Below are 11,721 nucleotides of genomic sequence, written 5' to 3' on the forward strand. Positions count from 1 at the left end.
CTAACCAGTGTTCGAGTCTCTGCAGAAACTAGAGCTTGTAACAAGATCCAAGATAGTCTTTAAAAGACCTCAGTATACTTCCATAGTAAAGATACACAGAACTCCTTCCCTAAATCCAGCCCACATATTTAAGAAGTGTTATTATGTGTGTTATTTTCTGAACCGACTTGCAAGGTCTTATATTTTAATCAAGAACTGTTCTGCACTCACTGTTTAAATATTTCCTCTGCAACGTCATGCCAGAAGGGGTTGCTGCTGCATGCCTATGTTTAGTGACTCACACTGATAATACTTAGGAAAAAAAAGACTTGCCTGTAAATAGTGTCGGTACAGCTTCGTAACCTGTATCTTCCTTCTGGTTTATTATAAACAGAATATCAAGGCTGCTGAGCAAATTTAGCTGTCCAGTGTTGGGTAATGTAGATTATCTGGACACGTAGAAGGTCAGCTGTATGTCAATTGTTTTATGGTTTGATTTGGAAGGTCAGGTATTTTACAGTTTGATTTGGTGGACTTACTAATCAGATATCCCTGTGAGGGTGATGAGGCACTGGCCCAAGTTGCCCAGAGAAGCTGCAGCTGCTCCATCCCTTGCAGTGTTCAAGGCCAGGTTGGATGGGGCTTGAAGCAATCTGGTCTGGTAGAAGGTGTCCTGTGCTCATGGCAAGTGGGTTAGAACTAGATGATCTCTAAGGTCCCTTCCAACCCCAGACAATTCTGTGGCTTGAACCTGCTGCTTGGCTTGAATGCTAATGACCAGCACTTTGCCTTACTGTAATGGCAGTGAGTATTACAGGGCACCTACATAGGCAAAACTCATGTGTTCTTCACATCATGAAGTCATCTTACTATTTGCTGGTTGCTTTGTTTCAGGTGCCTGTGCAGTCCTGGTTTGATGACATGACAGACACAGAGCTGCTAGATCTTATTCCTTTCTTTGAAGGACTAAGCAAAGAGGAAGAAGTTTACAGTATGCTTCATAAACTCTGCAACAGGTAGCCCTTAACTTTGACTGACTTCTGCTACTGGCAGATAGAGGCTGTCTCCATCTTTTTCAGCTCTTTCAAATGGAAGCTTTGGGGAGGTCACCCCTGTCAGAAGTGCTACTCTTGATCTTCCTGTTACATTGGACACGAAGGACAATCATGAGTGATGCTGTTAAGCCTTCAGAAGCCTGACTCCTAAGGTCATGTGTTCAGACTACTTTTTTAAAGGAAAAAAAAAAAAAGAAGCTATTTTAAATGGGACTCTTTTAATGAATTTCATAAATGGACATCTTTTACTGGATCAGCTTTTCTTAAAACATGCCAAAAAAGAAGCTTGTATTTCAGCAGTTGAATTTCTCTCCCTTTCTTCCCCTCCCACTATGCAGACAATTTTACCCCCCTGCTTAGAGCAGTTGACCTGACTCTGAATTTTTTCTTACAGAATGAAGTGCCTTTTTGAATGTTATTTTAAGATAAAAATTCATTTTTGTATAAGACGTATTTCCAGACATCTTTTAGTCTTGTATTGTCTAAATGCTTTAAAAGGAAAAAGGAAAAATTTTATAGAGCACTGTAATATATAACAAAGGAAATGTTGAAACAAAGATGCTGGGTTCCTGTCTCCACAATGACATTAAGGTGTTTTACATTTTGTCATGTTCAGAAGGTTTCAGCGTTTGTGGGAGGGGTGATTTTGGTTAATTACATGGTGGTTTCACTGATGAATTTGGGCACAGTTTTGAACATATCTGCAGTTGTTTGAGTATTAGGGAAGAATGGAATTGAGAAAATAAGGTGGCTAATAGATCTAAAGCACCTTTTATTCTAGACATGAAATTCAATTGTCTCTGCTTACGCACAACTGCCATGCCTCTTGTTTTTTGGAAAACCATTATCTTGGGAGAATGGGGAGGAGATCTATTTATTAGTTTTAAGATTCTTTTCTTTAAAAAAACACAAAAAAATCTGGGTAAGCTGGATCTGTATTGAGCTGTTTAGAGTACTTTTTTCTTTTAATTGCTGCTACTGTATACTCACCAAATGGAGTTGACCATCGGCTGTTAAACTGTTTTTGCCACTGTGCCTGTGCTATGAAACATTTTCTGTAAGCTGCAGACTTGGGCAATAAATAAAATACAGGCTTCATAACCCACCCCAATGTATTAATCCTATGGTATCTAATATACCAGAAAATTCGGTTAAAGGTGACCTGTAAAAGATTTTTTTTCAATTATTTTTTTTTTCAGTTGGGACGAAGCCCTCTCCTTTCTTTGGTATATAAAATTGCAAAAAGTATTTTTCCCACATCTCTGATTCATATTCTTCTTCCCCAAGGTGTATGGTGCAGATCAGTAGCTTTATTGAGTCTTGCTAAAAGGGCAGAAGTTGCTAACCTAGACTAAAATCGGTCCTCTGGCTTTGGGGTTGAGTAAATCTCATCTCTGAACCTGAGAACCTGCTTAGCATCTTCTGTAGTGTCACAGATCCCTTTCAGAAGCATAACCTTCAAATACTTTATGCCTTTGAAGAACAAGGCGTGCCTTTTTTTATCCCATTTACCAGTGTCACCTTTTAATTACTGTACGCACCAGAAATCTACAAACATAAAAATTACAGCTATGTTTGGCTGTTGTCTGAGAAAACTAAGTGGTGTAATCGGTGCTTCTAATTAGCCATGTGCTAAATACTGAACAGTAGATCCCCTTTGCCCTTTCTATTTTTCTCAAAACGTCTTGACGACTTGTAAAAACATTTTTGCGATGGAATTATCATCCTTGTCTGAAACATTGGTGAAGCAGCTTAACAAATTCCTTCATAGAAGGGCAGGCCAGCCTACACAGGCAGTGAGTAGGTTGTCATAGGTGCAGTATAAAACTGAAAGATGACTTTGGCCCCTTGCAGGGCAGCTGTGCACCAGCTGCTCACTGTGTCTGGTAGCGAGGGATGTTGGAGGCAGTCCCGTGACGCTCATGAGTCTGTACGGCATCACCATTTTGTTTTCTTACCAGTTGGCGTTACCTTAGTACTGTATAGTTCTGTGCCACAACAAAAGACAACATTGTCACATTAAAAAAGAAAAGTACATTGATAAAAAATGAAAAAGAGGAAAAAAACAAGGACGTATGGATTCTGGTTAGTCCATTAACGTTTACTTTCAGTTTAAGATTGTTTAATTTTGTATTTGACTTCAGAGTAATGAAACTCTTAAGCTGCCAAAAAGTTGTTCTCTGAGCAGTATTTTCAACTGTGTTTGTAGCTTCTAGGCTTCAAATACAGTTTGCAGGGAAGTATTCAGGTTGTAGTTAGTTGTGCAGGTATGATAGGAATGGCTGAAAAAAGTCAAAGATTTCTCGCTAGCATTAGACCAAACAATCTTCCGATTAGACAATAAATAACTCCATCGAGACATTACCATGTAACGGTTGTGACCTGTTGTATGTGAGACAAACCATGTCATTAGTTTGCATTTATGAAAGCAGCGATTTCATGAACCAGTTGCCTTAAGTCTGTGAATGAATGTTGATTATTAAAGTGTCTTGTATTGTTTTAAAATCCACATATAATGGGCAACTGAACTTCTGCACCAGCTTCTGTAGGAACGGTTCTGATGGTGTTCTCTACTTGTTCAGTAATGTTTGTTTGGGCTCTTGAAATCATCAAATTTCAAAAAACAAATTTATTTTAACTTAAAATGACATTTGGTGACAATGTAAAGGAAGAAACTTAGCAACAGTTTTGATCTCTGCTAGTATTTTAAGAGTATTTTCTATAACTTCTGATGAAAAATACTGGTGTTTTAACTCACTCCCATTGAAGTAGAACTTGGAGTGCTCTGCAGTCAGGTTTGGACTTCCCTGGGTAATCAAATTTGGCCAAAGGGATCAAACTGTCATAGTGGTTTATTTTGACACTATCATTGTACTTGAAATTTCAAGTGTTAAGTTTGCGTGACTATACATACGCTATATAGTTAGAGTTTCTAGATTTTAACAAAGCAATATAGTTCTGTCCATAAAGTCAGAAAACAAGTGGAATGTTTGTAAAATTTGCAATACGGGTATTTGATTGTATTTTAAATAGGAAAAAAATACTTGTTTCCTAAAGCTCTTGCATATTTTGAAGTGCAGTTAATGCATGCAGGTCACCAGGGCTGTTATAAACCCTGGGTTTCAATTCTGTTTCTGGATATTATAGAAGTATTAAGATGTCTTTTCCAGTTGGTCATTCTGTTCAGCTAAAGAAACAACGCTGCCTGGCCTGAAGTTCTGTTGTCCTTTTTATGTTGGGTTTAAAAAGGTTTTTTGCCTGTATAGGTATTTTTAACTTAAACTGCAAGGCAGAATGCCTTAGATTCTTGAAATTCAACTGAAGTGTTATGATTAAATTGCCATTCGTAAACTAGGGCTGTGCGCAGAATACTTATTAACCACCAGGAAGCGTGGCAGGTTTTGGATGGAGGATCGTAGCAAATGTACAATGTTGCTGTGTTCATTTAGGTAGCTTTGGAAGAGTAATTCGTCTCTTTGTTTTGCCCTTCAATCTTTTCTTTGAACAGCAAAGCTATACATGGAAGAAACTCAACACCTGAAGACATTTGGTATCAGTGTATGCAATCACTTTATCACAGCATGATTTTGATTAGACTGGTTGGGGACAATAAAGTATCTAAATGACAGTGGTGTGTACAGATGTTGCAGCTTTTGAAATTTCAGTGTAAAAAAAAATCTGTAGCTATATAATTTGCAAACACATAATCCTATGTTTTACAGATTCTTTTTAAACTAATAAAACACAGTACCGCACAGCCCTATTTGTAAAACAAAACCAAGTTTGTGCCTCTGATTTCCAAGGTGCTGTGAGGTTGTTATGCCTTTGTGGGGTGAGGAGGGCAGGTGAGACTTGCGTGGAGCAATTGCTTAAAAAATCTCTGGGCTAACTATGCAAAACCAGCTGTTAGTTTTCTGTTTCACATTATATTGTAAAAACCCAGCTGACTTCTTTTTTTCTCTTCATTCTTGTTAATGCTTTATTGGGAACTTCTTAACAGAGGAGTAAGCAATGGAAATGTTTCTTTTTTTTCTCTTTTTTCACTTTTTTTTCTTTTTTTTCCTTTTTTTTCTTAGTAATGGAGCTGTTTACACTTTAATGCAATGAACAATCCAGCAATACTTGAGAAACACTACAGATAGCTTATGAGTGTTTTCAGGAAAGAGAAGTGTTGTCAATCAGGTATTGAATGGTTTCCTTACTGTCACAAATAAAAACATTTAACAATATAGTTACTTGTGCATGTAATACTTCTCTGGGAAAAAGAGTTTCTGCACTTCTCCTTCCGTAATAGGCACTGCCCTAATTTGAGAGGAACTTTATTCCTCCCAATGCACATCCACGTTAGATAGTAAAATCATCCATTTCTCTTCCACTCTCCTCCCCTTCTCCTCTTTTTAAGTCATATATATGACTGCTTGTTGAATGTCCTGGCACCTGCTTGTGCAAACAGAGCTGGTGAACTACTGATGAACTCAGCTAAATAAATTGGTGGTGACTCTTGCACACGTTCCAGCTATTTGCATCTCTTGAATGAGATCATAGAATAATTTGTTCAAGTCTCAAAGCTGTGTGACTTCTTTTGAAGGGCTTACTTCAGCTTCTTGAATAGCTGTTCTTAACATCAGTGCCATACCCAAGTGAATATCTGAATAAAACACTTTATTTGGTTGGAAAGTCTATTTTGGGACTTTCTATCTGACACAGTAAGACTTAGGCAGAGCCTTCCTTTCTAGGAAAAGGCACGTATTCTTAATGCTTTATGAGCAGTAAACCTCAGGCCGTTAGAATAAGCAGCTGGATCAAGATAGCACATTAGTTGCAATTAAAAATAGTAGTTAATTATTCCTGTGATCATTCAGAATTACCTAGACTGCCTTTATTGTACTGGTGGGTTGGATTCTCTGATTATTTTTAGTTGTATTTTTTTGATTAGTGTTACTTGGTTTTACCAATCTCCTTAGCTGCTACTTAGGATAAAGATGCCTTTCTTTCACTCAGTAAACAAGTATTCAAAATTCATAAAACAGCTCATTTATAGTGGTGAGAAAGATACTGTTGTTGTGACTAATGGAAACGAAGTGTCTGCAGAATTCAAAATGCTCTGTACACGTTTATGCCTTCCAGTACTTTTCCCCCTTCCTTTTTATTGTGTTCTGACTCAAAAGGAAAGCCAACTGCTCTAATTCCCTGCAAGATGGGATAGGGCTCTTCCAGGTGGGCTGCAGCTCCAGGGGATCCTGCAGTCTCCAGCAGTTTTCTTGGCAAGCGACTTCTGTGATCCAGACTTCCTACTAACTCAGCTATGCTGGCAGGAGACCAGGGCTCCTTGGTTGGTTCTGCTGGAGCTACTGGAAAATAAATGATCTTTGGGTAATATATTGGTTGGGACAGGTTGGCAAACTCAAACTTGGAAAAGTTCCAAGGAGTGTTTTGTTTAAAGCCTCATCAAGTGTGATTCCAAAGGGAGCTCTGCTGAGGAGCAGGTTGTCATGTGTTTGCCCGATGCCGTGTTAATCAGTGTTGCTGAAGCACAGAGCATACACTAACATCTTGGACTTCACAGAGATCAATTTTAGTCAGTAAAGCAGGTCTGCATCTGCAGTTACACACCTTCCCAAACAGCAAATGAAAAAGGTTAGATTGGTCATTGCTAAAGTCTGCAGCAAACTGAATTTTTGAGGTGGTGGCTGTGTCAGCTTAGCCGTATCCTCCAGACCTTGGTGGAACCTGTGCTGTAATTGTGCCTCTGCCACTCTTATATGTGCAACCAGCATTGCTTAATTTTGTAACTGCCTTTTAATTAAGTGCTTTAGACACACATTTGGTTGGGATGCAAATTGCAGGAGAATGCTGGATGAAGCAACGAAACACAGCTGGCCCCCTCTGCCTCGGCCATCGTCTCAGGCTGGACTCCAGCAAGGATAAGGCTGTTGCTACTTGAAGATGAACAGAGGAGTCACCGCTGAGCCAGAAACTTGTCACCCCCTCTGAGAACCACTGTTCTTCTAGATCACAAGGGATGATGGTTTTGTTCATACAAATGCAATGTGCACCACCTGTGAACACCCAGCACTTCAATACATGTTGCACTTGGAGAGTCTGAGGGTTGTTGGAGTTACCGGCTTTGCAATGGGTTTTCTTTGTCACATTTTAATGAGCTTTTGTGATGAAAACCAAATTCCTTTACGGTGTAGCTTTGTGATTTTTTTTTCCATGCTTTGATTCAGTTTGACAATAAACTATCTGTGTTATTTTTTTTTCATCCTCTTCATGTCTGATAATGCATATAGTTGAGGTTCACTTCTAGAAATCCCCTTCTCCCTCCACGTGGTATTCTCCATGGGGGGAAATACTGGGGAGGGAGGGGAGTTCAGGGATGGAAGCAGAAACTTCACAGGATCATACCAGAAATTTCATATCATTTCTGTCCCAACTCTGGACTTGCTGAGCTTTAATGAAGAGTAAAGCCTTGACTGTTAAGTATAAAGGGCTCCTTCCTCTAGCAGCGTATTTGGCAGGTGGCTTCATTCCTGTTCTTTTTTTTTGTTAACCTGCTGGGATTTCAATAAAGCGATTGTGCTGCTCCAAAGCTGCTGAAGCCTGTACATTAGCTGGAGATAAGGAGCAAGATCCTGGATTCTGGGAGGGCATAAGGCAGCGGGAGAAAACATGATGCTGGGGTTCCAGGTACAACCCTGGTGTCGTTCTTGTGTGCAGCACCCCTCATACTGCACTCAAGGCACCCCCTAAAGCCAGAGTGGTTTCCTCATCTGTCTGGCCCTGGTTTGCATGGATTATTAGGGCTCAGAACAGATCAGGACACATGTTGCTGCTTCTTCTGGGCTGCAGTGGCATCTGTCTGTGCCTGTTGCGTGTACATCCATCCGTGGTGGTTCTGAGCGGATGACCTGACACTGGTCCTGGCTTAACCACTGACAACCAGTCTGTGGTCAAATAACATTTATACCTGGGGTGAACTTGGGGAGCTGCCTTTTACTTGAGTTGGATTTTCTCAAGGTGACCATGTGGTGTATGTCCCTTGAGTTATGTCCTCACACATTAAGCAGTGTGTGAATATCATGCTGAAGGAGTCTGGTGTAAGTTAAGCACTTGCTAGCAAGTTACCCCACAGAAGATGAAAGCCTGATGTATCTTTGTATGTTTTTAAATAGGAAAATAATTTTACAAATGTTTTTTAGGATTTTTTTTTCCTAATTGCCTCATCACCTGGTTGCTACATATCATCCTCTGAGACACTGGGAACTGTAGATACCTGCATGTATTTTTATGCACCTGAATTTTGGGCATAATATCTGATGTCATTTGTTCCTTAATGAGCAAATATGTTTATGAGGAGACGGAGATTTTTGTGGAGACCTGAGCCCATTCCTAGCTTACCAGGGCCAAGCGCTGTGTTAAAGAGTAGGGCTAAGACTGAGCACGACGTACAGGTCCTGGCTTTGGCTCTGTGTCACAGGGCTATGTATCTACCTGTGTGACCCTGTATTTGCCTTTTAAGATTTTCTTTAAATCCTGGAGCTTTGATCTTCTCTAAATCGTCTGTAACACATCTTAGGAATTTGGTTAAGGCATGTTCGGACAAATAATATAGTTCACTGGTCTGATCCCTAGCCTGCTGGACAGATCTTGAAATAATAACCAGAAGGATATTGGCAAATATTTGGGACAATGATGGTTGCAGTTGGGAAACAGTTGGATTGTTTCATCCCAGAGAGGAGAATGAGCAAGGGGAGGGGATGGAGCTGGGGGAGGTCTGAGGTGACTGTGGGTCTGGGCTGTGGTGGGCCGAGGTGTGACGTAGGTTGGTGATGGGTACTCTTGGCTTTTATACACCCATCAATCAAAGTTTCCTGGAAATGGAGAGGATTTTCAAGGCTTCGGCCATGCAGGGCTTGGTTGCACCACGAGATGGTGCAGCTGTGCAGCGTTGGCTTTTAAAGGTGCCATAAAGGGAATTTCGAAGACATTATCTTAAGTAAAGGCATCACCACAGCTTTGATTTCTGAATCTCCTACCATTATCTGCATTCCACTGATCCACAGATAGCATCTTCCTTTGGTTAAAGACCTCTCTTAGTATTTTAGAGGCAATTTCTTCATTTGCCCAATGAATGCTGAGTTTCCTTTGCAAAAGGAACTGGTGGCTCCACAATAGAGTATAGGGCACATAAGTATTTGCAGTAATTTTAACTACTCATCATTTATGTTTCCTTCCATGAAAATGCAGAACATATGACCAACACATGAAAAATAAAGAGGGAAATTAGTATTTCTTAAATAGCAGAATTCAAAAATACATCCTTACACCTTCCCTATTGTGGTAAACCATTTTTCCCCCTGAAAGCTTTGCTACTAACCTTTTCCTTTCTCTTTAAAGCAACATTTTAAATCGGGATTTGGCTGAAGCACATCATGAGCACAGTGGACAAATGTTAAGTCTCCAGGAGGGGGAGGAAAAAATGCAGGAAGAAATCCGGTGCCAAGCTGGCAGGTGTATAACAAGGCATCACTCCTGAGCCTGTTCCGCTTCCCTGCCGACCCGCTTGCACTGAGCCGTGCCAAGACCTGAGCCAGCGCATGGGGTGAAGGGGGACAGCAGCCAGGCACCCAGGGCTTGAGGCCAGCCCAGAAGGGCTGCATCTTCCAGGGGATGTACCACCCTTGCAGGGATGGATCTCCCCGTCAGTGCATTGTTTGGTTTTACATGGCCATCACACTCTCGTTTGCTGCAAGAAAGTGGATTTGCAACATGTAACCCCCTGCTTGCAGTCCATCTCCTTGGCTTTCTGCTCTCATTGCATTTCCAGTTGATGAGCCTTCCCACCTGGAAGAACCTGCCCTATGAGGAAAGACTAAGGGAGTTGGGTCTCTTCTGCCTGGACCTCCTGACAGCATTCCAGTATTAAAGGTGGCTGTAAGGAGCATGGAGGCTATCTCTTCACAAGGATTTATGGAGAAGACATGGCAACAGCTACAAGTCACAGTGGGAGAGGCTTTATCTTGAAATGCAAAAGAAATTTACAGTGAGAACAGTCAGTTACAGGAACAACCTCCCCAGGGACGTGGTGGAGTCTCCATCACTGGAGGTTTTCAAGATGGCACTGGACAAGGTGCTGGATAACCCTATCCAGGCTTCCCTTCCACAAAAGGTTGGACCAGATGCAAGATCTCATCCAACCTCAGCTGTTCTTTGATTCTACAATTCCTATATGTCTTCTTCCATCCCCTGGCAAGAAATGGGATGTCCACCTGTCCTGGCGAGAGAGAAGGGCTCTGCAGCTCCAGCACCCAATGAGGATTTATCCAACCAGTGTATCTCCAACAGCTCTGCCACAAACCCTCCAGCTTACCTTGGACATGTTATTTGCTCAGTTGTTTCCCTCTCTTTTGCCCCTTCTTTTAGAGGACTGAACAGATTTCCCCTAGTGTTATTTTATTTCTCCAAGTGCAAAACACCTGGATTGGAGGTCACAATAAACCCCTTGGAATCCTCAGTAATTCTGGGGAGTGGAACCACTCTTCTCATTCGGAAGTGTTCAAAAACCATGTAGATGAGGCCCTTAGGGACGTGGTTTAGTGATGGCCTCGTCAGCCCTGGGGTAATGGTTGGACTTGATTGTAAAGGTCTTTTCCGAGCTGGTGGATTCTATGATTTGTCACAATATTTTATCTTGCACATATTGCCATGTGAGTGCACAAACATTGTTACTAGAAGGGAAGTTGTGTGCTCACCAATGAGACAACATGGGGCCAGAAGGTTCTGATGGGTGTTTTCAGATGCATATGGGAGAAGCAAGCCCCATCTGGCATCACCAGGGAATGTAATGCACGATGGGGGGAGCCACTTGTGTTTAAGTTGAAGGTTCATTCATCCTCTTACAGCCATACACATTTTTTACAAGATGCAGCTCCAGCCTTGAATCAGTCTGTTTCTTTATATAAGCTGCCCTTGCAAAGAGTAAAAAAGGTCATTCTTGTGGATTTAAATAAGCACTGCAGGTTTTCCTGCCTTCCCATGGTGAGGGGGAGGCTGCCTTCAAAGTTGAATCCCAGGATGGAATCCATGCCTGGGCCAAATTCCTGACTGCCAATCATGGGCAGCCTCCAGCCCCATGGGCCCTGGGGGTGCTGGAGCTAAGGGGATGCTACTACAAGTAACATCTGCATGTCTGTCTGCGAAAAAAGGCGTTCTTTGTGCTCCAAAATTCAGAGTATCTGTGAATACATATTCCTCATGAGAGGTAGAATAAAGGTGCAACTCAACTAATGTAACCCAGCCAATATGGGGAATTTAAATTAAAAGGAGAAAAATTCCTTGAGAGGCATCTCCCAACCTTTACAGTGATACACTGTGTGCCAAGGAAAAGGTCAGGCTCCAGTTAATGACTTGATGTTAAATGTGTCTCTGATCTCTCCAAGATCCTGTTTCTCCTTGAATTGTTTCCATAGCTTGAATGCTCTTGGGGCACCGCTGCTTCTCACCTTCACTCTGATGGAAAGGAAGGCAATTACCTGAGTTTCCATCCTCCGAGGGGTGAGAAAAAACCCACAAATAATATGTTTTCTTATATCTTCTGTAAAGGCTGCTGCCTCGTCTCATTTAATTCCCTGTCATCCTGGCTTTCCTGAAAATCTATGTTTTAGGAGCTGGAGGATAAATGCTT

The 11,721-nt window shown here is 41.3% G+C and overlaps 1 protein-coding gene across 4 annotated transcripts in view; it reads left to right on the forward strand.

Moving 5' to 3' along the window:
- CTDSPL (CTD small phosphatase like) overlaps positions 1–7,297 on the forward strand; it is an 83,952-nt gene extending 76,655 nt beyond the window's left edge. For all 4 annotated transcript variants that reach the window (XM_013129290.3, XM_031049759.2, XM_005150018.4 and 1 more), the window contains one exon: positions 874–7,297. In XM_013129290.3, coding sequence (XP_012984744.1) covers positions 874–999 — 126 coding nt within the window. In that variant the 3' untranslated portion in view covers positions 1,000–7,297. The remainder of the gene's footprint in view (positions 1–873) is intronic.
- Positions 7,298–11,721: the final 4,424 nt, after the last annotated feature.

The sequence above is a fragment of the Melopsittacus undulatus genome, chromosome 1 (genome assembly GCF_012275295.1).
Source record: "Melopsittacus undulatus isolate bMelUnd1 chromosome 1, bMelUnd1.mat.Z, whole genome shotgun sequence".
Classification (NCBI taxonomy): domain Eukaryota; kingdom Metazoa; phylum Chordata; class Aves; order Psittaciformes; family Psittaculidae; genus Melopsittacus; species Melopsittacus undulatus.